This window comes from Daucus carota, chromosome 2, assembly GCF_001625215.2.
Source record: "Daucus carota subsp. sativus chromosome 2, DH1 v3.0, whole genome shotgun sequence".
Lineage (NCBI taxonomy): Eukaryota > Viridiplantae > Streptophyta > Magnoliopsida > Apiales > Apiaceae > Daucus > Daucus carota.
Genome location: NC_030382.2, coordinates 52113498 through 52139210, shown reverse-complemented (window position 1 = coordinate 52139210; position 25713 = coordinate 52113498). Strand labels below are relative to the sequence as shown.

General features: G+C 34.9%; 5 protein-coding genes across 7 annotated transcripts; 4 read left to right on the top strand and 1 right to left on the bottom strand.

Annotated features, from left to right (window-relative positions):
* Positions 1–557: 557 nt before the first annotated feature.
* LOC108206654 (uncharacterized) lies at positions 558–2127 on the bottom strand. Its single transcript, XM_017377025.2, has 5 exons — positions 1969–2127; positions 1742–1852; positions 1272–1342; positions 1124–1186; positions 558–1039 (listed from the first exon to the last, which is right to left on the bottom strand). Exons 1-5 carry the CDS (start codon positions 2030–2032, stop codon positions 701–703), a joined length of 648 nt encoding a protein of 215 aa, XP_017232514.1. The 5' UTR covers positions 2033–2127; the 3' UTR covers positions 558–700.
* Positions 2128–3592: 1465 nt separating this feature from the next.
* LOC108207739 (extensin) lies at positions 3593–4105 on the top strand. The gene has a single exon (XM_017378170.1). It carries the CDS (start codon positions 3593–3595, stop codon positions 4103–4105), a length of 513 nt encoding a protein of 170 aa, XP_017233659.1.
* A 3095-nt stretch (positions 4106–7200) lies between these two features.
* Positions 7201–15442, top strand: LOC108210249 (probable magnesium transporter NIPA9). The gene is made up of 9 exons (XM_064088080.1): positions 7201–7406; positions 8063–8161; positions 10045–10174; positions 11336–11424; positions 12372–12428; positions 12533–12591; positions 13462–13582; positions 14026–14174; positions 14737–15442. The coding sequence occupies exons 1-9, from the start codon at positions 7296–7298 to the stop codon at positions 14954–14956; spliced, it is 1035 nt and encodes a 344-aa protein (XP_063944150.1). The 5' UTR covers positions 7201–7295; the 3' UTR covers positions 14957–15442.
* Positions 15443–16251: 809 nt separating this feature from the next.
* LOC108209688 (heat shock factor protein HSF30) lies at positions 16252–18299 on the top strand. Of its 2 annotated transcripts, none has more exons than XM_064088079.1 (3): positions 16252–16678; positions 17175–18077; positions 18158–18299. In XM_064088079.1, the coding sequence occupies exons 1-2, from the start codon at positions 16418–16420 to the stop codon at positions 17976–17978; spliced, it is 1065 nt and encodes a 354-aa protein (XP_063944149.1). In that variant the 5' UTR covers positions 16252–16417; the 3' UTR covers positions 17979–18077; positions 18158–18299. The 2 variants fall into 2 exon arrangements, with proteins under 2 accessions (XP_063944149.1, XP_017236223.1); XM_017380734.2 differs by having other exon boundaries at positions 17175–18073; positions 18158–18298.
* Positions 18300–19476: 1177 nt separating this feature from the next.
* On the top strand, positions 19477–23372 carry LOC108209687 (cytochrome P450 711A1). 2 transcript variants are annotated; one of them, XM_017380733.2, is made up of 6 exons: positions 19477–19599; positions 20692–20919; positions 21596–21748; positions 21859–22633; positions 22715–22810; positions 22911–23372. In XM_017380733.2, the coding sequence occupies exons 2-6, from the start codon at positions 20711–20713 to the stop codon at positions 23247–23249; spliced, it is 1572 nt and encodes a 523-aa protein (XP_017236222.1). In that variant the 5' UTR covers positions 19477–19599; positions 20692–20710; the 3' UTR covers positions 23250–23372. The 2 variants fall into 2 exon arrangements, with proteins under 2 accessions (XP_017236222.1, XP_017236218.1); XM_017380729.2 differs by having other exon boundaries at positions 20642–20919.
* The last annotated feature ends 2341 nt before the right edge of the window (positions 23373–25713 follow it).

The window sequence follows — 25713 nt, the reverse complement described above, 5'->3', positions numbered from 1 at the left end:
TATATCAAATTAATTTTAGATTCTAAACTCTTGTTTGATATTAATTTTAGAAAATATAATTATGTTCAATGGGATTTTTTTTTTTTTTTTGAAATTTCAAATTAGATATAAAAAAAGTCAAAATCAGTAGATGGAGTATATATATCCCAAACTCTGCATAAATTTTAAAGATTTTCGCAATGTCAATTGTCTTTCAAGAGTGTGACAAATATGGTGTTGAATTGTTTCTTGGAAACAGCTTTGAAAGACACAAACATCAAGATGTTTTCTGAAGGAAAAAGCAGGAAACAAAAAGGCCAACTTAGAGGGCTATCCTCCCGTGGCAAACTTTGATCACTTGCCAGATCCTTCCAACACAAAATAGTATATTGCTTGCAACAAAATAAAATGACCACATCCCACATGTCCAAATTTGGATCATAAAGTAACGGAGCAAAATCTTGAATAGACAACAATTGCTACAAGGTTCATGTAGGTCGACAATAGTAACACTATATCAAAACTTTTGCTTTCTTCGACCACACTGCCGAAAATCCATCAACAGGGTTATTCAAGAGAACATGAAATAGATTCACCTCAATGTCGCTAAAACCTGGTTGCAAAACTTTTTCTAGCTTGATTGCACCATCATCCTCTGACATAATCCTGAAAGATGTAACTTTAGAGTTTGTGACTTAGTTTTCATGTTGCTAAGGTATCATTAAAGCTCCACAATCTTTGGCCGCTTGTTTGGTTGTTTTTTTCTCATTTTTTCGTATAGTTTCGTGCCAATAGACTTGGCTCTTTTTATGTTCACAGGAGGGCATTTAAGACTCCTGTCATTTTTCCCCTGATCATGTTTATTAGAGCCACGCTGCTCTTTGTGCTCATCATCTGAGGTGCTCTCACTGTGATTGTCATCTACTTCATCTTCGTCACTGCTGTCACTCGACTCACTTGTAGCCACAGAGGAAGAAGCTGGTTGATTCCCATTAATTGCAGACTCGGCCGCAGCAATAGCTTCAGGGGTATTGAGGTCAGCAACACCCAGCATCAGATCCTATATAATCGCAACCATAACTTACATTATATGGTAGGTAAACTTCAGCAAAGATAGAACATGAAAAAAAAATATTATACATACCATTTCAATATGTGGTGAATCATCGTCTTCAATGGATTCAATATCAAATACCTTCGTATTGTCCTGCATATATCATACCATAACAATGGTAAAAATTCTTAGCAGGCAAAGAAACAACCCACAACATTATTCAAGTTTCAAGTAGTACCATGGCAGCAAGCTGCAATTTTTTATTTGCTTCAGACATGACTGGTAAGAAATCCTTCAGTTTATCCAGAACTGTAAAAATAGTATAAAAATAAGACTCGGCAACAATTCTCACTAAATATTAATCAACTCGGACTTCAAAACCCTTCTTCAAGTGTGAAAAATAATACATATGCTGATCATCATACAATAAGATGAACTACTAAGTACAGCTCAGTCTCTATATAAACAACAACAATTCACGCAGAGCCGGCAATTAAAACTGTAACAATGTCTTTCACAATGGTCTACGGGATATAAAAATTGAGTCACACTAGTTTCTTTAATTCTTTACACCACCCCTCATACATCTATACACAAAAAACGTGATAACGATGTAATTAAACTCACAGATGACAATAATTCAACATAGGAGAATACAATGGCCCCCAGTATCGTGCATATACTTAAAAATTAGGGTTATCTATGTACCTTGGCTTTTGGGGAGGGGCCTAATTGCAGGTTTTTTCTCAGGCTGAATCGATTTCGCAACCTTAGGCTGCCGGCTTAAATCATCATTCACGCAGAAAAGAAGTTTGGATTCTGCAAATAATGTGTAATTCAATGCGATACAAGCAATTAACTGAAAAGAAACGTATATTCAAAGAGAACAATTCGAAAACATTTATGTACGCAGAAGAGAGAGATAGAGAAAGTACCTATAGAAGACGAAGCAGGGTTGTCGGCTTCTAAATCGAGAAGTATGTTGCTGGTACGAGCCATTCGCGTGTGTGCGGCGGTCTTGTTAGGGTTTTTCTGGTACCGGCGCTCTTCGCTCTTTTTATTCTGCTTGTGTTTTTACAATTACAATTTTTTTAATATTTATATATTTTAAATTATAATATAAAAATAATATTTTTGTTAAGGTTTGACGATAAAATATATAACAGTCTTTCACCTTATTAAAAGTTTTTTTTTACATGTTTCAAGCGCCGGGTCAGGAAAGATCGAAATTCTAACTTGTTTTGAGTAAAACACATGTCAATATAATCAATATCAATATTATCAAGTAGAATGAGAAGGATTTTGGGATCAGATAAATTTGTTTTGATAAGGATTTTGGAATTAGAAATAAGTTCTAAACGAGATCCAGTAAGATCGGAGTCTGATGAAACCAAATTTTGGATATTAAAACCTGTTTATTATAGTGTGTGATGTGGTTTATGAAAGATTTGTCTGTATGTGTATATATTTATATTAATATATAAATTATCTTATTACATTTTAATGTAAACGCTTAAAAATAATAAATACTAACTCCAAACAAATATCATAACATTTATACATCTATTTTTTATGAAATATTTATACATCTATTCAATGTGAGATTATTATTCATAATTTTCAAACAGAAAGTACACACAAAAATATTTATCGATTATTGGCAATTTTATTAAATTTGGACTGTGCTTGATAAAATTACTGAACATATTTTTTTATGTAAACTCATTTGGATAACATATCAAAATGGACTTTTTGTTATTGAACTTAGCATTGCTTGACAAGCTGAAAAATCAAACAATATTTTCCTCTTCAGACTGGAGTCCGCCTATCAAACCAAGCTCATAGATTTGAGTTGGAAGTCGAACAGTAAACTGTACAGTTTTGTTTCGTTTAAAGACTAGCAGTCTAGCATGATGATTTAAAAAAGAAAAAAGAAGAAGCTAAATTCGCAATCACAAAAGTCCATAACTATAAGGAAGGCATTAAACTGAACTCGATAAGATCAAAGCCAAAGTCCACAAGTATAAGAAAGGCATACATACACTAAAAGATGAATGCTTAAAGTGTTAAAGTTGGTTTGAGAGAATTTATGCCTGTACAAAGTTTGATTGCAGATGGAGAAAGGAACATATGATGAAAAGGAAAGCTAATTTCCTTATATTTTTTATTTTCGTTTTATACTTTGCCCCCTTCAAATGAAAAGAATATGTTTCTCTGTGATGTATTTTAACTATCCTCTACATCTGTAAAATGCAGAGGAATCAAACAAGGCTAGTTCAGCCCCAGCTCATGTTGTCCATCTCAGCAAGAAAATTTAATATTCTCTTTTTCTCTTTTTTTAAAAAATAAAATAAAATCTCAGTCATGTTTTGTTGTACTTGAGGATTCTAGCTCACACTAGTATAAGGATTTGTTGGCTTGTTTATAGCTTTACTCTATAAATAAAAAGCCAGATACTACTAACATTTACTTGTCTCTCACAAAATGAAACCTCCCAATAGCCCAACATTCATCAACTCAAAATGCTCATTTTTCTCCACAACACTTGTGATCATAGAAATGATCTTGCTTTCCAAACCAACATTCGGAACATCATCTACCATATCGCCCGCAGAAGGCTTATTCTGCATTAGTGATTGTGAATCATGTCCTGTCATATGTGCACCCCCACCTCCACCACTAAAAAGCACTGCAAGCCCACCCCCATCGCCTCCGAAACCACCACCACCTCACCACTCTTCACCGCCTGAGCAATCTTATTATTTTGAATCCCCACCACCGCCAAAGAAATCATCGCCAGCTCCCACAAAAACATCTCCACCACCTTCTTACATTGCATGGGGCGAGAGCCCTGATTCGCCTTCACCACCTCCACCTCCACCTTCTCCTGATCTTAACTATGTGCCTGTCCCGGGTGGACAAGGCACATTTCCGAGTTATAATACAGGGCAAAAGAATTCCTCAAATCCGTACTATTACTTCTATGCTTCGAAGGGTTGTTTGACTACCCTTGACTTGTCATTTTTCCTTGTGGTATTGTTGTTTTCTCATGCAATAGTTTGGTGTTGCTGAGCTAGTTTTTCTATATTTAGTTCAAGTTTTTGGAATTTGGTTCAAGTGTTAATTTCATTATGATAATGAAGACCTCAGCGGGGGCAGAACTCCCTTAACAAGGCTTCATAATAGGCCCGGCCAGAGAGGTGTTCGCCAATCCTTTGGTTACAAAATATCAATATTTTTCAAATATTAAAAAAATAAGAGCGTCCATTATTTTTATTCTTTTCATTTACTCCCGGAGATTTAGTTGTAAATTGATTATTTTGTTATTCATGCATAGACCTCAACATTTGTAATATCACTTATTTTATCGAACTTTAATTTCTGTTGTTATAAAATGATGACTAATAATAGTAATGTATAAAAAATCAAGATTAGAATCGTATAATATCAATTAAAATAATAATATTATATCTGTTACGGTGTGATTTGGACCACATTTCTTGGTTAAAAATACAACCCATGTCATGTGATTCATAAAAAATGTAATCCATAATTATATCATGAAAACTGAATATATTATTTTATGATACGAATTAATGCGGTTTATACGATATGGACAATAGCAAGAGAATTTTATCATGTTAATTGTCATTTGGGCCTTTATGATTCAAGAAAACAAGATGTGTTTTTGTAAGATACAATTCATCCATCTCTTCCCTCTCAATTTTTTATATTAGGATGGAACACGAAAGTTAGAAAATATATATAAAATATGATAAAATAATAACAAAAATAAATGAGATATTAGGATCTATTAATATCTAATTGATAAATAAAAAAATGTGGATGAAAATAGATGACGAGATTAATTAAAAAGTTAACATTTTTTTGAGAATTGGAACGCGAAGAAACATGAAGATATACAAACAATAAAAAAGTACAACTCGTCGAGCGGATTAAGTGAAAGGGACGGGAGAACAACTAAAAAAAGATTATTATTGTGAAAGACTGATTAATCAATGAATAATCTTTGTTCCATAACTCGTCGAGTGGATTAAATTTTCAATTATACAATTAATTATCTAACTAATCTCTGATCGATTCAATTAATCTCTTGTTAGTCCTTATTTCGCATCTTAACTATTTGTTCAGCTCCAATTTTTTTTTACAGAATACAAAAATAGTTATTTAGTATTCTTTTACCACAAATTATATAATAATGAATAAATTGTGATGAAACTTTATCCCTTTTTAACATTTTAACATAAAGAATTTCAAATTTAAAGAATGTTGATAGAACATGTAAGCTTCTACTAAAACACTAGAGTGCATGTGCATCTATGAAAGCAACACTGTATTTACATTCCTTCAATATCTTACGAACTTGACTAGAGAGAGAGAGAATATAGAAAAATGAGTTTATAACAGAATGACTAATTGACATATACACATCCAGCTCAGCATGCCAACTAAGCCTCCAGCTGTTACCCAGCTGTCACACCCATCTTGCCTGTCACACCTTGCTTGCTTGCAGGTTGCAGCAGCATTACTAACATAGTAACATTCACCAAGTCCTCAACTACACAGTATTTCCGCAGTCAATAATCAAAACTAAAGTGTTTTTTGCAGTAGGTATAGAATTTGAGCTTATAAATTGAATTAAAATGTATGCTCAAGGATCTTCTATCTGTTCGTATCTCTCTAGCTTTATATCCAAATCGAAGGTCTCGTCTGCAATCAAAAATTGCAATAAAAAATGGCCAACATCGGATCATCATTTACGATCTCACTCTCAACAACCACCCCTTGTTAATCACTTGTCAACGCACCCAATTTATCAGATTCCAATTTTGAGGCTAAAAATTCAAATTCCACGTCCACATATATTTATCTTCTTCCTTCTTTTCAAATGATACTGCTCGTCGATATGCTCCGTTCTGATTCGGTGCCGTCAAAGATGAAACGTATGCGTTTTTCGTTCATTTATTTTCCAGTTGGATGAATTTCTTTTTGTTTGATTAAATCATGATTAATTGCTGTTGATTATAGTTATTTGTTTGATTTTAATTAAACTTTTTGTTTGATTTGTGCCTCGCTGAGTAATCGGTTGATAATCTGAGTTTATAGTTTTGCGGTCGTGTGCGAGAGAGATAGCGTAAAAGTGGTGGCAGTGGTGGCGGTGGCTGAGGGTCGCAGCGACGACAGTTCTAGAATCCGTCTTCAGAGATAAAAGCGTTAATTGTGCCTTAATTGAAGGCGTTATTTGTGCCTTATAATTGAGGGCGTTATTTGGTTAAGGGCGTAAACTGTGCCTTATTTGAAGGGCTATGTGTCTTAATTAATGACGTTAATATTTTATCAATTGTGTCTTAATTAAGGGGTTTTTTTTTTTGACTAATGTAGTCTAGCCTTACAATTTGAGTATCTGTTCTAAGATATTCTCGAGGTGAGTCAGAGTCGAACCCAGAACCTTGGCCAACAGAGGATAAACACTTAACCACCGGGCAATTAAGAGTTTAATTGTCTGAGTTATCATAATTGTGTATATTTTTTAATCAGCACATGCATATACACGTGATTTTATTAATAATTAATTATTGAATATATTTTTTATTTTTATAATTTATGTAATCTAATATACATCGGCTTATATTTTTCTTGTTTCCTTTGTTTTATTTTCAGAATTCTTGGAAGAATACCGGTTTTTTTTTTTCGGACATTAAAATTTTATTTACACATTGAGTAAGTTTTATTGATTATTTGTTATTTTCATCTTCAAAAAAGTGGTTAAATATCTCTTTCGAAAAAAAATTCTGTAGTCAAATTCTTGAAAAATTAAATCAAAATATGAAACATCAGATTATAAAAGTGAAATTTTGAACATAAGAGCGCTGCGTTTGACCACAATTTTGTAATTTATTTCATATTAATTTAGTATATTTTTGTAAATTTGAATAATAATCTGAAACAGGAATATACTAATACATATATATATAAATAAAATGAAAAAAAGATATTACCATAATCTCATGTTATATAAACATAATTTGAAATTAAAATATTTCTAAACATCGGAAATATAAATAATAAATAAATGCATAAAATCTTGTAGCTGCAGATAATAACTAGCCTTTTAGTGGAAATCCGCTAATAAAATAAAGTAAGCGAATTAAGTGGAAAAGATCACGAGCTGTTTTTTTACACAAAAATATAGAAGAAACACAGGAGGGAGAGATAGAGAGAGAGAGGGGCAGCGAGAGAGATGTGGGAAGCGATCTTACTTACGCTGGCAGCCACCGCCGGAAATAACATCGGAAAAGTTCTCCAGAAAAAGGGCACTATTATTCTCCCTCCTCTCTCCTTGAAGCTTAAGGCAAAACATCCCCAATCCCTTTTCTTTAATCTCTATACACTTTCTTTAATATACTTTTTTATGCTATAATTTGTGATTTACTTTATTCTTATTTGTCTAAATCTCTAACCCATTTTCTTGTAATGCTGTGATCCTGTCGGTGGGTATGGATGTAGGCTTTGTTTTGTTAAAGGGTAGTATTTCATATCCATTAATTTGGATTGAAAACATGTGTGTCATTATTTTGCTTTTAACAATTACGCTGCGATACCGAAAAGGAGATTTTGTTTCTGGGTTGTCAATTGAGTACTAGGATTCAGTTTATTGATTTTTATTGGATGCTATGTCCCTCAGAAGTGATCAGTCATTTACTCCACTATTTCTACACATGAAATTGGTAAAAACTCAAATGCAGTAAAGATTCTTTGATTAATTTGAATTGTTTCCTCATACGATCACTGTATTTGTTCAACTAAAAAGAATTTTACCTTACCCTTTGTGTATCACACTATCACTATCGTTGCTTATTAGAGGTTGTACATGATCCCATACTATAGTAATAGTTTTTAGTAGTTATCAGTTAACTTCTTTTTCTTCATTCAAGAATAATATTTTGTTTTTTTTAAAAAAACTTTTCTGTATGAAACTTGGATAAACACATCTCTCTCTGTTTCCAGGTCATAAGAGCGTATGTTTTTAACAAACCATGGATAAGTGGTTTCCTAATGGATATATTTGGAGCCATGCTGATGTTGCGAGCATTATCTCTAGCTCCTGTAAGTACCTCTTCATCCTGATATGCAAACTGAGTCCACGGAATCTGTTTAATCAAAGCAGTTGGTTAAGCCACCGAGATTATGCATGAAGGCAAAGATAAAAGCAAAATATCATATCAGCGAATACCTGAGAATAGTTTAATATATATAATCCACATGAAAGAAGATCCGAAATGTATGAGAAGACTTTAAATAGGGTAAGAACCAATGAAACAGATAGAAGCTACGGTCACAATAAAAATACTACAAAGAGACAAGATAAAGGTGCACGTGCACTAGTTTTGCTAAAAAAATAAAAAGAAATTGGAAGAGTTTAGACACTTCACAAAGAAATATAAACAAGTAATTGGTTGCTTGTCTAAATGTATGTATCTTAGTGATTTGACGTTTCATCATGTTATATGACATCTTTCCATATTTTCTTGTTCCGACCATATGAGTGTTGGCCTACTATATCCAAAAACATAAAGTAAAGATAGATTATTTTTTAAATTATCTTTTTTAGAAGGGTGCATAAATAGTAAAGCCTATGATTGTGTGGTTTTCATATTGATAATCTCGGAGACTGTTGAAATGGATCTCTTAGCTTTGTTAATTGTAATCCTCTTGTTATTTTTAACCAAAAATTGTACAAATTCTTTGTTTACTCAAAGTGTTATATTTTCATCTTAATTGAATATATTAAATTAGGATTTTATATCAAAGTGTCCATCATTCTGGTTAAAATATTTCACCTAGCTACCCAATCTCCATAGGGACTCATTTCAAACACTCAGATCATTATAAATATCACTAGATTAAATGTAGAAAAGTTATTGGTAGAAAACTTTACGAAATCCTAGTCACAAGATAATATGTACTACATGTGACTCATATTATATAAAAAAAATCACAATTATAATGCACGGGCACTTTCAGAACACATATATTCACATAGATAATATGTTTGCTTTAATCTTCTCTTAACACTTTCAGCCTTAATTTGTTCTTGTACTTGATTTCAAGTGATTAAACCAAAAATATCCTAATTGCTTATGTCTAAAACTAATCTATTGAACAAAAAATCTCCAATTCTGTTAAAAAAATTATTCAATAACTTGAGTGATATATCTAGTGATTTGAGTGCTTTAAATGAGTCCCCGTGGAGATCGGGTAACTAAATGAGATATTTTGACGAGAACGGTGGCCACTTTGATATAAAAACCTGTTAAATTATCGTAACCCTCCCCTATCCCTTTCTTTTTTATAAGGAATTTGTTGATTAAAACTTGAAAGTCTAGACTTGAGAGTAGTTAAATTTTCCTGTAGTCATATAGAAACAAATCTAAGTATGATGTTCGATATATATATAATAGAGAGACCCCAAGTAAAATGAAGGCACATTTTTAAACAAACTAACAATTGTTTAACAATCCAATTTTTACTGGACCATCGCATCTGCTTCCCCCTTCCTTTACCCAGGGCATTTGTTGGTAAGGGTAGACTAAAGAGCTATTGATTTCGACTGTCATTTATATTTACAGGAGGTGCCCAATATTGGTATATACTATATTCCTTGATGGGAAACACAATTCTGACTTTCCTGGTACATTACATATCTAGATTCCCATGAGAGTCATTAGAACCAAGGTTCTCTGTCTTTGGTCATGATTTTTTTTGGCCAAGAATATTTACAATCTCCTTCTGTAGTCCTGTTAAGATCATACTTTAGTCTGAATTTTCTTTTTTTGACATGCAATGTTTGCATCAAGTGCAAATATTGATCATTGTAGGCGTTTTTAAATATGTGAATAACAAATTATGATGCAAGCTGCATATTACTGCAAAATCGGTTAGGTTATTAGATCTCCCTGTAACATGTTGTTATAATTGATTGATTCCAGGTCTCAGTCATTCAACCAGTTTCTGGTTGTGGACTTGCTATACTTTCTATCTTTTCCCATTATTATTTAAAGGAGATGATGAATGCTGTTGACTGGGTTGGGATCACGTTAGCTGGCATTGGCACCATAGGTAATGTAAGTTCCTTAGAGTTATATTTTAAATGCAACTGCCAAATCTGGTATCTTTGATTTGATGTTTAGTTCTTAGATTAACGAAGGTTATAAATTTTTGCTTTTTTATGTCAAAATTTTCTTTTAGATGAACAATAGATTTAGTAATACAGCTGCAATGTGAAGTTAATTCACCCATACCTGCCTTGTTGTTTCTAATAGAAGTTACTTTATTGTGTATGCGGCCCATCTGATGTTAAAAGTGCTTCCCGATCGTTTCAACCCCAGTAATGAACACAAAGGAGTTGTAGACCCACTATGCATCGGCAGCAGGAAGTCAATTAGCTGAACAAAAATCGATGCACCCGCCGATTAATATGTTTAGACTGCCCCAAGTGAATCCATAGATTGTGCTGTTGCACTGTTTTAAATTGCACAAATTAGATACAGATAGAGCCCTGAATGCAATGCTTTTTGATTCCATTTTATTTGGAATTTCGATCCCAAAAATAGCAAATAGAGGTGAAACAAATAAGCGACAAAGAAGACTTGAGAATCGCAGTGTAGCATGGTTAAACTCCCGATTCCATAAGCGAAACCAACTTATATTTATGGTAGAGACGAGTTACAAGCCATCCCAGATTCAACATCCTTAATTCTCTTGCAAAATCAGTATGCCTACAACCTAAATTTATAGGCTCATAAAAGAAAGAAATAGTGCTTAAAACATTAAGGATGGCCTATAATCCTAAATAAAGTAGGAACAGAGTGGTGTGCCCAGGTATGGGTACAAATCATTTCTGATGAGCAGAGACAATGTAGACTTGGAAGCAGTTTATTCAACATTCATAACTAGGTTTGGAGAACTGATCATCCAGTACTTACTATTTAGCAAACTTGAGATATTACATCTCACATCACATTGGCCATGGGGACTGGGGAGGATTACTAGAATAATTTAAAAAGTGCAGCTATCATCTGCTCAACGGAATTTCCAGTAATAAAAAGCAATGCTTCTTCGAGATTCAGATTGGGCCTTGTAATTTTGAGAATTCTACCATCACTTTCTACCACTTGCTGAAGTTTGACCTCATAATTCTCTCAAGATTGTTTTTTGTTTTAATCTACCAGGCCAGGAGTTATGACTTATGCCAATGTATATGTGATCCTTAATGTGCAGGAGTTGGTGCTGGAGGGGAGGATCAAGAAGCATCTGCCATTTCAATTTTTCACTTGCCATGGCTTGCTTTTGTTGTTGCGTTCATGTTTGTAGGTATCCTAACCTTTGCACCATCTGATATTTATAGTGTCTACTTAGCATTTATATAATTTTAATAACATTTTAAAGGGCATAGATACGGACTATGTAAAGACATACATATTATTCCAGAGATTGCTGGTCCTCACATGTCATTCAATCTTCTTGTCAGTAATTTTGTATCATTTTCTTTGAACCGGTATGTCTTATGTTGTCATTCAAATTGGATATTAGTCTACCCCCTTATACTTTACCTTAATAGTGGACTAGGTTATCTTGACTTTTAAGCTGTACCGATGAAGCATAGTATTGTTAGTGTGAGGTTGCACTAGGATATCTGCATTCTTGAGCACGAAGCACCTTTGGTCTTTGCTTTTGTAATGGTGCCTTGCAATAAATTCTACAAGAGCTAAAAAAGAGTCTCATCATTCACGACTAATCTTCTATATCGTAGATGCTTGTAGGAGCTCCTTATGGACAACTTTGTAAATTACTTGTATCTATGATGTGGTTCCATCACTCTACAATTTTGCACCACTTTTGTATGTTTTCTGCCCATGCATGCCTACGGCCGTCCATTCCTTTTCTTTTTTAGCTTGATCCCGCCCTTAGACTCGTTACGTTGTTCGACTGAACTTGTTCGCTCCGTGCTGCATTTCTTCTGAGCCAGGATCAAACTCTTCTTTTGAGAACGAAAGGAGAAGATAACTTCGTATTTTGGTAACTCTCTAGGAGTTATGAATGCATTTAGTTTATTCCTGGTGGAACTCCTTATATTTGACTCTGCAATTACTAGTATCTAAGATGCGGATATGACTCAGTAGCTCTACAGTTTTGCACTGTATTTAATTCTTTTCTGTCCATAAATTGGTTAGGATTTCCTCAAGTAGGATGTAATTATGTTTCTATCTTTTTTAGTTATACATATTCACAGAGTCATGTGCTTTTGTAATTGTAGGTTCTCCTTAATGGATGGCTACGTATTTACAGGCGCCAGCGTAAAGAACAGGAGCTGGTAATTCTGTCTAGATTTTCTGGAAGGTTTTTATTGAGTCATATCTTGTCATATTATATTGTTAGTCTTATAATAGCAATATGTATTTATGTGATTATCGCTAGATGCAATCTGAAGTGGTTGAGGAGATTATCTATGGCCTGGAATCAGGCATTTTGTTCGGGTATGTTGGCCTGAACTTGAAATTATATATAATTTTTATTACCAGTTTTTACCTTATCATGTCTTAAGCTCATGTATGATTAAGCTAAGAAATAGCATTTCTAATGATAGTGGTTCTTCAGAACATCATTTTCCTCATATAGAAATAGATAACCCCCATATATTTTATTTGTATGGACCAAGTGCCATCTTATATAGAATGGAGAGTTTTTCATATACACATCAGGCTCATACCAAATTTAAGGATTTTAATTATATTAGCACCCTCGGGCCATTAATTTGGACATGATGGAATAGGCAGTACAAATATTTATATTTAGCTTTTAACCTACATATACAGTGGTGAGATTTGACCTTTCTTTTGGCTTAATTAAGAAAAGTTCTGGGCGTGTTTGATATAGTCCACTATTGTGGCAAATCAAATAGGATTTAAAACCCTAATATTGTCAAATTTTCGTGGACTATGATCCAGTCTCGGTTGTGGAGAGAAAACCAAAAACTCTACTTTATCTCGTAGCTTCTCTTCTATTTTTCTTTTATTAATATATTGGAATAGTCCATCATGCATTGTTACCAGTTTGTTTAAGATGACTATATTTGCATTTTTTTTCGTGAACCTTTAACTTTTCCGGACAAGATGACCGTTTATGCACCCAAGACCTGCGTTCTCCAGTTATGTTCAATAGTGGTTCGCACTTCGCACGTCAGCCCCTCTACTTAACAATAGTATGGATGGTCTTCAGTTTTTTAATATTCCTAGCGGTTCTCACGAAAGCCCCTCTATTTAACAAAAAGATGGATAGTTAGTCTTCAGTTTTTTTGTAATTCCTCATGTTTGTACATTGTCTCAGAGTACATATAACAATTTCAGGATTGCATCTGTCATATCAAAAATGGGATTTCTATTCTTGGAGCAGGGTTTCTCTAGATTGCTTGTTCCTGTTTGTGTTTCAATAAGTATATGCTGTAGCGGGACAGGATTTGTCTATCAGGTTTGCAAATGTCTTTATTCATTAAGTTTCCTCCTAGTTGAAGCATTTTGCAAACGCCAAGGATGTAATAAATTGTTGCTTGAGTAAATGGCACAACAATGCAGTTTTTAAGATTGAAGTTGGGTACATTGTGTCATTTTAGAGTGTATTATTAACACAAATGGACTCTTTTTGGAGAACAAATTGCTCTGCCAAGTAAAACTCCTTCCTAGAAATGGAGTTCATTATTAAAAAAGCAGGATATATAGTAATAACTTGGGAAATTTTGGAAAAAAAGAGTATGTTAACTAGAAGCACTACAAATCCTGGACTCGCCTTTTTGTTTTTTAACTTCCATTCTCTTTCATATTTTCTCCCTTGTTTATCAGGTCACAAATTTTTTTTGCGAGGATTAAATTTTACATTATACATGCTTAGATTCGTTTCTTCTTGCCTTAAAACAGACTCGTGGCTTGAAGCATGGGAGGGCGATTGTGGTGTCCACTTGTGCTGCTGTGGCTTCTATCGTCACTGGTGTACTTGCTGGTATGCTTGCTCTTGGGGAGAGGTTGCCTTCTGCTCCAGTGGCCCGTTTATGGCTTTTGCTTGGATGGTGAGTAAATTTGATGCCTTTTCCTTGTCGCTGTCACTAGAAATAGAACCTGGCCCTAAACTAACTATGCTAAACATGGCTCTTTGGAGGGATTTGAGCCCCCAAAATTGTGGCTTGTAGCCACATACTTTAATCCTAACCCTGCCAGATTCAGATTTATTCGGAATATAATATAAATCACGTTCATGTAAGAAATGATGACTAATCTGATTGGGATTCCAGAATGGTTGTAAATACATATTTATAAGGAATTGAGGGTTAAGTTTAAATTTGAAATTCTGATCCAGCAGTTATAGTTAAGAAATAAGATTGGACAAATTGTCTTTGCAATTACTTTCAGATCATGTATTCGTTGGTTCTACTTGGTGCAAAATGCTTGTTTAATTTTTCATCTCCTTTGTGCCTAGCAGTGTGTGGAAAGATTCTGACACTGTTTTCTATGTATTTCATGGGATGAAATGAGAAGCTTAGGTGAAACCAAGAAAAAAACCTTGTATATAAAGTTCATGCTAGGTGTTTAAGCTTTTGTATCCGTCGAACATGATATATTTTTGAATTTCAGGCTGTTAATCATCACAGGCGTGATATTACTCGTATGTTCAACACGCTTGCTGCGATATATTCCACGGCCATGGCGGAGAACAAAGCGATCCAGTGTTGATAAAACCTTTGGTCTTCGACGAGCTGTATCCCTCCATAGCAGCAAGGATACCAGCCCAAGCGCTGTTATACAAGCAACCACATTGCATCATTTGATAACTCCCCCTAGACAGAAGGTATGAACTGCAGCATGAAGATTGCAGAAAATCACTTTTGAAAGTTGAAATACAAGCTTACATGTAAAGGTCTAGGGTAATATTGGGGTTGGTGTGTGTACATTCGTCAATGAACTTTGGAGGTGTAGTGGAAGGTGTGGAATGCAAGATTGTTGACTGTTGATGGGGTTGTCGAGCATACTTGTGGCCTGGCATAAAGCAGTTGAATTTGATATTTTTAGGTGCCCTTGAGCAAGAAGCATCGGTCTGTATTTTCTATAGTTGTAGTGGTCTATATTTTGAATTAGCTAATGAATGTCACTATTTCGTTTTTATTGTTTTTAACCTAGTCTGTATCTGCTTACTGCAGTTTAGCAGTCTAAGCAAAGAATGGTTTGAAGGTTGTGTTTGATATGTTCTTACAGTTGTAGCCAAGTGGCCAACAATCGGTCGGAATTTTTACCACCTGGTCCGGCTTTCATCGGAAATAATAAACACCATCCGACAACAGCATATCGTGCGCTTTAAAAATACTTTACCCCTTTGCAATTCACACTTGGGATAATTTTGAGAACTCCATTCTCTCTATATACATCATACTCTCTCTCTTTTATTGTAGAAGAGTAACAGCGATGTATACCTGCTTATGAAACAAATTTGTTCTCTTGTTCTTTATTTAGAGTAAAATATAGAGGGTTATGTAACAATCACATCACTTAAAATTGTTGTGTTTGGTATCAAAACCTACTTTTTGGTACTATATTGTATTCATTTTTGGTGTTATATTACAATAATTTCACTTATTTTTAAATCATCATTAATGTTTAAAGTGATATTTTCGCGTACTTTCAAATTATTTTCAATAATGAAAATCTATATCTTTTAAATCTGTTTTCTTGGGTTTTATGGTGTATGTAACTTTTTACTTGTAATTTTAAAAGATTTGAGATGGAATAAAATTAATTTTTTTATTTTATTCTTTTGAATTAAAAAATATATATTATTAATAAAAAGAAAAATATAATAAAATCGGAGTATCCCTTTGTCCCCAATAATTATGCGACTTTTGAAATTAGTCAAACGAGGACATTACAGTTTACAACTAATCGACGGCTTGTCCATAAAAATTAAAAAATCTCGTTTCTCGGGAGGACAAATGTAGGCACTAGTTCCCTGTCACTAAAAATCTGGTTGAGACTGAAACTGTAAGCATGGATTGGATGCAAAGCCCAAGTACTCACACTGTGTGGCCCAGCAGCGTCCACTCAGAGTGAAGACAAGTTGACAAGAGGAGACAAAAGTGTCAGAAACTTCAACCGCTGCCCACTCTTCTCCCGAACATTCCATCCTTTTCAAGAACTTTCTAAAGTCTAAATCATCTCTCAATATTAACACTCCCCACTCTCTCAAACACTCACTAACTAATCACTTGCTTAATCTACTTGATCACTTCCTCAATCATATTCTTCACATAAATACCTGGTAGTAATGGATGGGCAGAAAATGAAACAAGCAGCAGCTGGTTCATCACCTCAGCCAATGGAGGGATTGCATGAAGTGGGGCCACCTCCATTTCTTACAAAGACATATGATATGGTTCAAGACCCGGCTACTGACACGGTTGTGTCTTGGAGTGCTGCTAAGAATAGCTTCATCGTTTGGGATCCTTACAAGTTCTCGACTTGTCTGCTCTCCAAATGCTTCAAACATAGTAATTTCTCTAGTTTTGTTCGCCAGCTCAATACCTATGTAAGTACTTTCATGTTTCTGCTTTGTACTGGATTATATTATGTGGCTTCTTCTCTTGATCTGTGTTTGCTCAGTTGGGATTTTGCTTAAGCTTCATTTCCATATTCATAATTTGCTGCATGTGGTCGAGAATTTTAATTTATTTATTTATTTTGAATTAGGTTTTGTACAAGTCCAAGAATGTGTAGGATTCTGTAGGGTAAACAATTTCAGTCGATTAAATATTCACTAGGGTGATTGCTCTTATAGTTCTGTTACACATTGGTAATCCTAATTTTTTCTTTGTTGTCTTTTCGTTGGATTTGCTTCTTATGGTTCTTTGTTATGATTTTTGGTTGTTAGTTGGTGTCTTGATTGTTGATTGCTTTTATGTTGAAATGTTGAAGACTAATGTATAAAATGTTGATTTTTTTCTTTGGAAATCGAATGTGTTCAAGGGGATTCTTAATACCTTGTTTTCAAGCTTACTGACGGGATAAAATGTTTGAAATTGCAGGGTTTCAGGAAAGTGGATCCCGACAGATGGGAGTTTGCGAATGAGGGGTTTCTGGGAGGTCAGAAGCATCTCTTGAAGACTATCAAAAGGAGGAGAAATGCCACCTCACAGGGAATACAGCAGCAAGGAGGTGGCTTGTGTGTCGAATTAGGCCATTATGGAGTTGAAGAAGAGCTTCAAAAACTCGGGCATGATCGCAGTATTCTATCTGCAGAAATTGTGAAACTCAGACAGCAACAGCAGGACTCACAGAATGTAATCGCAGCAATGGAGGATAAAATTCAGAGTTTGGAGTCTAAGCAGCAACGTATGATGAGTTTTCTCGCACAGGCACTTAGGAGTCCTGAATTTATGCAGCAGTATCTGGACAAGTATGTGCAAAAGATGGATCAGAATCAAATTGATATGGGGAGGAAACGCAGACTAACTATGAGCCCAAGCCAAAGTTTGGAGGACTTGCAAACACAGAGTTTAGATTATTCTTATCAGCAAAAAGAAGAGCTAGCAAATACGGGAGTGGATGTGGAGTCATTTTTCTCAGATGCACTCGACCCAGGGGCAACTAGTGGTGTAAAGGAGGAAATGGTTTCATCGCGTGGTGGAGAGTTGGATGCTGTAAATGAGATTATTTGGGAGGAGTTGCTTGATAATAATCTTGCAACTGTGAATGCAGAAAAAGAAGAGGTGGCTATTGATCTTCCAGGTGTGGAAGTGGAAGATTTTGCTGCAAATTCACCAGACTGGGATAGTGAGGATCTAAAGCCACTTATTGATCAACTGGAATATCTCAGGTCAAATCCATGAATGGTCAATTATGACCAAGGATTCTGTTTCAGGTGTCTGTGTTGTACGTGGTGTCATAATGTGGTCGTCTCTTTCAACTTCATCCCCTAATAATCGTTGGTACCGAGTACAGTTATTCTATTTGTTCCTCTGCTTTTTCTTTTTAAAGCGTGTAGCTAATATGTTTTTTTATAAAACAGGGGTGAAGGGATTTGCAGGGAAGAGACACAATGTTATATCCTTTTCAAGATATTATGTCCTTTTAAATTTCATGAATTTATTGTTACATTTTTCAGTCCTTTTAAATTTCATGAATTTATTGTTACATTTTTCAGTCCTTAATTTACCCTGTGAACGTTAATTTGTTTTTCATTTGTGCCTTTCTAGGATATAACTATCTGTTTACTGAAGAGGAGGTCCAGACATGAGTTTGAAATATTTATCTGTATGTCAAGATCTATATTTTGTGCAAGTACTGAGTTTCTGCACCTTAATTAATATTGGTAGATTTACATGGTGTCTAATTATATCATTTGCAAGTACTGGGCTTCTGCACCTTATATACATGTAGACTACTTTCTATATAATCTTCAGAAAAAGAACCTAGCAATGAAAAACTTGGTATAGGTGGGTTAAAAGAAATCTTGTTTATCCCTGGGAGTATAAGTACTCCAAAACACTGGGTCATCCTTTTAGGTGGTGGTATGTAAGATATACAGAATTAGGGTTCTCCCTTTTAGCTCATAGCTGATATTGTAATGTTATGAGTTTGCCGTGCAAGAACACTGATTTGGGTACTAATAGTGAAAGTGAGTCCTGCATTCGACTCGAATTGAGGGCAAAATTGCAGCATAAGTTGCCGTTTTTTTTGTTTGTTTCCTTCTGTTTTGCCTATGAGAAATAGTTTTAACTTGGAAGTGTTAAGGTTTGCAGTTGTAATTGTCGCTCTATATGCTTTAAACTTTGATAGGCAACAGTATCCAAATTAGCTGCATGTATGAGACTTAAAAAACTTGCAAATTTGCTAAGAGATTATTGATGGCGGCTGGTTACTGCCACTTCATTAATTAGTAAACTTGGTTGATGCAGATAACTTATAACCTACATCAATAACATTCAAAGCACGTTGTTGCTGTGGTCCTTCATCTCTATACGAGAGGAGCGCAGGAGTCCATAGGATATGGCACTTGATTGCTTGGACAGAAGAATTTTCTACACTATTTCTGGTTGTTTCTTTATTTGTTATCTCATTCCATGTAAGTGGTAGTCAACAGTTGCATACACATCTAAACTGAAAGCTATTCATAGTACCAGGACTAACATTGTTTGAATTGCTGCTAGCTCTCATTCCACCATTTCACATTTATGAAGGATTAGCTTCTCGACGTACCTATAATAGTAGGGGTAAGTTATTCTGTTCATAGTAAGACATTCTGGCAACTGTTACTAGTGGAACTAATAGCTGTCAGTGACATTGTATTGTCTATGATAGGTGAAATTATGTTCTTTTGCTTTGAAGGAAACATGATAATGGAATAGGTCAATTACAGGGTCCATGGTTATCAGATAGGGAAAAGGCGCAATGAGAGAGACAAGCTAGCTGATCAAGTGAATCGAGCCAAATCCATAGTAAATATATCAAGTAAGTTTACTCTTTGCTGATTAACATCAGATTTGTTGGTCAGCTGGTTTGTTGTAGGTCGGGAGGAGATTTCAACGAGGAAAATGTTGATGCGGAATCTATCTTAAAGAAGAAGACAAACTAGAGTTGAAATTGGTTCGATACTGTCATTGTCTCATAATGCTTATAATATACAAACACATACAGATTCTAAGCCGTTTAGATTAATATATATATGATATAAATCTCATCAGTCATCACCAAACATCAAGACAAACTTGATATAAAAAGAATCCATGGTGTTTTAAGGAAGCATATTTCCATGTTTCAACATCAAACACACCTACTAAAAATATTAATGAAGTATATACTGACCTTTTTACCATAAATCAGCAAATTTGCTTTATATGATATTCATGAGAAACACCTGGATCACTTCCAAAAACTAGGAACTAAGAAAATGTGAAAGTCATTACTCATAAAATAAATTGACTTGCACTTCGGGTGAGCAGGTATATCTAATGACTGGTATATATCTAATGACTGTACCTCCCGGTGGTAGTGGTAGCAAACAGTGCCTAAAAACATAATAGCGGGTCAATTGACAACTGAAAAACAAAATTTTCAATCATAGTAGGCTTCATGACAAAAAGACCTAAAACTTCATTTTCTTTAGATTCTATCAGCACAATTTACAGAGTCCACAGGTTTGTCATATTGCTTAGGAACCAGACGAGTGGGAGTGGAATAATTAACTCATCCTTTCTAAGGTGATACAGTGGCTATGGTTCTCAGTCTTCTTTATACCAGTGATACATAATCAAAGCCAAAGATTCCAACAGCTTAAGAGCAGCATAATGAAGTGTGGAAAGAATGATTAAAATTTAAGGCAATATAACAAAAAATAGTATAATATAAAGGACCCACCATACATTTTCCTACATTGTTTATCATGTACAATAAGGACAATTACCAAACTGCTGATTGCTCTTCATTAAGATGCTTTCTTAGTTTCTTGACACCCCTCTTTATATTTATTTCATTTACCATCAAATTCTTCCAGTAACAAATTTCTCCTCACAAAATGGACTTCATAAGTGAAGCTTCTCACAGACTTGCAGAGCTTGGACTGATGCTGACAAGGTTACCTGTCTCTTCAGCTATATGCTCCTTGTTAGCTTTGCTTGCTGCTGTTTTGTGTTACTGCTATGGACCTTATTGGAGAGTTAGGAGAATACCTGGTCCTCCTTCTTTCCCCTTTGTAGGTCACTTGCCGTTGCTTGCTAAGTATGGTCCTGATGTGTTCTCGGTTCTTGCCAAACGTTATGGCCCCATTTTCAGGTCAGTGCATAGTTTCATTTGATTAGTTTGGTTTGGTTTTTATCAGATAGATCTGTATCTCTCAGAAGTCAACCCTAGTTCTAAGGTTCACTTGAGATCCCTGGAGACTGAAGTGTTTATGTTTAAATGCTTGAATTCCAATACCATGCATATCTACAATAGGCATAGTATTGTAAACTGCAGGCAGAGAGCATGCTTGAAGTCCTGTGATATTTTTTCGAGATGATGTGTTATTGCTTACCAGCTAAAAGTTGACATCTGGTGGAACAGACTTGAATGTACTTTACAACCAGTTAAAATAGTTGTGTTAAAGGTCTTGAAACATCTTTTTTAAGATACCCCACCATCACTGCTTGGTTCTCAAAGGAGCAGCAAGTTATGGTAAAGTCATACTTGGTAAATTAGTATCATTTAAATGCCTTTTTCTACTCGTAATAGTGGAACAGGGTCAGGGATGCGACACTAATTGAAGTGACATGCAATTTCTAATGCAAAGTAACCCTTTATCGTGAATTAATCTAATGAGGGGCATGTACCTGAAGTCCTGAACAACTTAATTCTAGTGACAAAGTTATCTTCCAAGATAATGACTGTGCTATCTTTTTCCAAGTAATTTGCAAGAAACACAAGTAATTTTGAGCTAATAATATATTAAGTCAGTTGTTATATCGATCAGGTTTCACATGGGAAGACAACCACTTATAATTATAGCAGATGCAGAGCTTTGTAGAGAAGTTGGAATTAAAAAATTCAAGGACATCCCAAACAGAAGCATTCCATCTCCCATTGCATCCTCTCCCCTTCATCAAAAAGGTCTATTTTTCACCAGGTATGTTTTTTTACTTTTGCTCTTGAGGTAGAGGAATTATATACGAGGCTGTTAAGAAGCAACTTATTTTGTTTTATGATCTCTGTTTTGTGAACTGTTGATTCTGCCAGGGATACCAGATGGTCAACCATGAGGAACACGATACTTTCTGTTTACCAGCCATCGCACCTAGCAAAACTAGTTCCAGTAATGCAAGACTACATCGTTTCTGCTACTCAAATTCTCCCCTCTAAAGAAGAAGATATAATTTTTTCTGACCTTTCACTTAAGTTGGCCACTGATGTAATTGGACAGGCTGCTTTTGGTGTCGATTTTGGTTTGTCTAAGCCGCAATGCACTGCTTCAGTCAAAAATTCGACAAGCAATGACAACGATAAGGGAGTTGAGGACTTCATTAAGCAGCATATTTACTCCACAACTACTCTAAAGATGGACTTATCAGCTTCCTTTTCGATCATTCTTGGTCTCCTACTTCCAATACTTCAAGAACCATTTCGGCAGATTCTTAAGAGAATACCTGGGACTCTAGACAGGAAAGTAGATAGGACTAACCAGAACTTAAGTAGTCGGCTTAATGAGATTGTCATGAAGAAAATGGCACAAAAGGATAATGGTTCAAAAGATTTCTTGTCACTTATATTAAAAGCAAGGGAGTCCGGGACGGTGTCTAAGTTCTTCACTCCTGATTACATAAGTGCTGTGACATACGAGCATCTTCTTGCTGGGTCAGCTACTACATCGTTTACGCTATCCACAATCATTTACCTAGTTGCTGCGCATCCAGCAGTTGAGAAGAAGTTGCTTGAAGAGATTGACGGTTTTGGCCCCCGAGAAAAGATCCCAACAGCTGATGATCTACAAGACAAGTTCCCTTATATTGATCAGGCTAGTTGATCTTCTTTCTTGAATTCAACACTTCCTGTGATACCTTTTCTTGCTAAAAATTAACATCAGCAAATATTGCAGGTGATTAAAGAAGCCATGAGGTTTTATACTGTGTCTCCTTTAGTTGCTAGAGAGACATCAGCACAAGTCGAAATTGGTGGCTACATCATCCCAAAGGTAACATCTTCTATTCCTAGCCAGAAAAGAAAGGCCTAAAAGAAACAAAATTGAAAGTAAATTTTTAGTGTATGATCATGATCCGCATGTGAATCTGCAGGGGACATGGGTGTGGTTGGCTCTTGGAGTATTAGCAAAAGATCCGAAGAATTTCCCAGAGCCCGAAAAGTTCAAACCAGAAAGATTTGATCTCAACTGTGAAGAAGAGAAGCAAAGGCATCCATATGCACACATCCCCTTTGGAATAGGACCCCGGGCATGCATCGGCAGTAAATTTTCTTTACAAGAAATCAAACTCTCCATTATTCATTTGTATCGAAATTATGTATTCTGTCACTCACCCAACATGGAAAAACCTCTGGGACTGGACTATGGCATAGTTCTCAATTTCAAGCATGGGGTTAAGGTTAGAGCTATCAAACGTACATCAAAATCCTGAATTCTGGGCCAAGGATGTTTTGTATGTTAGTGTCACCCGTCTTGTGTGCTGAAACTACAGAATAACTCAGAATTCAAGTGTGTCTGAAAACAGATATAATATCCTTTGTCTTGCCTGTGTTCATCAATATGTCTCAGAACTTCCTCGGTTTCAGACAAAACTACAGATTTCCAAATTGTAGATTATTTTTAGCAAGGTTTGGAGAGACCCCTCTACTTATTTTTATATAATCTACCAAAAATTATAATATATCATTTCCAACCATTTAATTTGGACACCAATATTAATATTGATGTCCTGAAAAATTTGATCCTGCTTTACAATGCAAGAATTGGAACGCATACCGAATTCTATAACAGTATCAAAGCGTGAAATTCTTCAGTTTTCTTTTATTACAAGTAAAGACTTTGAGTTGGAAACCCTTTTAGTTCGGCCCAGGAGGACTAATTTATGTTCAAGTTGAAGTATCGCCAGCCATAAAATGATATTCACTCATGTTTTGTTTTAAAAATCAGCATAATTTTTTTATATATAAATCTCGGCTATTTTCTTGCTACAGCCTACAGTATTTTGTCAAGTATTTTAAGATTTCTATAAAATATAATTTAATACCTTATTTTTAAAATTTTATATTTTTGAATAAATATTTAGACACTAAATTTTTATTCAAAAATAAAAAATTAAAATAATTTATAAATTATATTTTATATGAATTTTTAATACGCACCAGACCCTCCCTCCCGAATGTACGCTTTCAACTTCAACGGAGGGAGTACTGGTTTTGCAAGGTAAGTTGACAGGACTTGCAAGATTCCATGGAGACCGTAATATTCCATGAATCTAAAAGAAAGAGTGAAAATGGCGACGTAATCCAAGCCCACCGCAAAAATAATAAGCCACCACCGACGGTCCTCCTTAAACACTACTTCACTACGTTCTCTCTTTTTTGTTTTTATATATTCCTGGTGGCTGGTGCCCCCTCCACTCCCCCTCCTTTGCTTTCATTACTCTGCGTCTGCAACTCTTTTTTTATTCACCTTCTTTTTGCTTTACTGCTTAATAAATCACTCTTTTTTTGTTTAAATTTGTAATCAACTCATTTTTATTTTTATATTTTCACTTAACCGACAAATATATCTCGCTTACTGTTAGTGCTCTTAAAATCCCGAATTATTAAAATAAATTGACTACCCTCTTATTAATTTTAAAAAAAAATAAAAATTTACTGATTATATTCTGATTTGCTTAAAACTCTCTAAATTATCAAAAATATTTCCTAAATCATTATGCCAATAGATTAATTTTGATTCTTAATTGCAATACCTGGCATTCAAGAAAAAAAAAAAAAGGTGTGGCACTTTCGATAATAACCTACCAAATGCTACGTCATAAGCAGATAATAATTCGGAGAGACTGAGAGAGAGTGACGCACGTAGAAATTAGTGATGCCCATCAGCCCATGTGCTGCAAATATTTAGCAACACTTTTCTCTTATTAACTTTAGCTCACATACTTCCAAATCACAGCTCACATTTTTATTTTCGATCTCCAATAATTGAAAAAATAAACACGATATTTATAACATACGCGAGTTCCAATATTCGTTACTTATTAATATTATATATTATATTCATCATCAGAAGAAAAAACCCAATGATCCTATACTCAGCATAATACAAAATAAAAAATATCACATAATTATGTCTTCTTAGTTTTTTTTTTTTGAAGCAAAGGTGTTAATCTAATAACAAAAAGCCATACGGCATCTACACCAATGATCGAGTCGAACAAACAGTAATTTGCAATCGCCTGTTCTCATAAGGAGACAGTTAAACGATATTTTGAAGAAAATGTATATACAAATACAAGTACCCGTTTCATGCATCCTCGTTGAATTACTGGTACCCTCTTCATCATGCCCTGACAGAGCTATCGTTTGAGCTATCGACCAAAACGGCGATTCCATACAAACTTTCATCACCAAATCAAAAACCCCGCTTACAATTAAGAAGCGAAAAACAAAACTCTCACCAGGGAGAGAAAACAACCTTAGATCTGAAGCACAACCACAAAAACAAGAGAAATCAGACTGAAAATCCACCCGCTTGAAAACAGAGAAGAAAGACACTGAAATCTCCGATGGTTTTAGATCTAAGAATTCTCCCGAGAATAGATCCGGAGCAAAACCACAAAAACAAGAGAAATCAGACTGAAACTCACCCGCTTGGAAGAGAGACAGGGAAATCTCCGATGGTTTTAGATCTAAGTTTCCCGAGAAGATGTATTATTCAGAAAACTAGAAAGAAAAACAAAGCAATCAAGTGATTCGGGGCTTTCCACCGGTGAAAACCGATGGAAGCCCCAGACGGCTACGACGAGAGAGAGGCTATGTCTTCTTAGTTCTTCATCGAAAGTACTCTATAATCCCAGTAATTTTATTTCTTCAATATGACATCATTAGCAA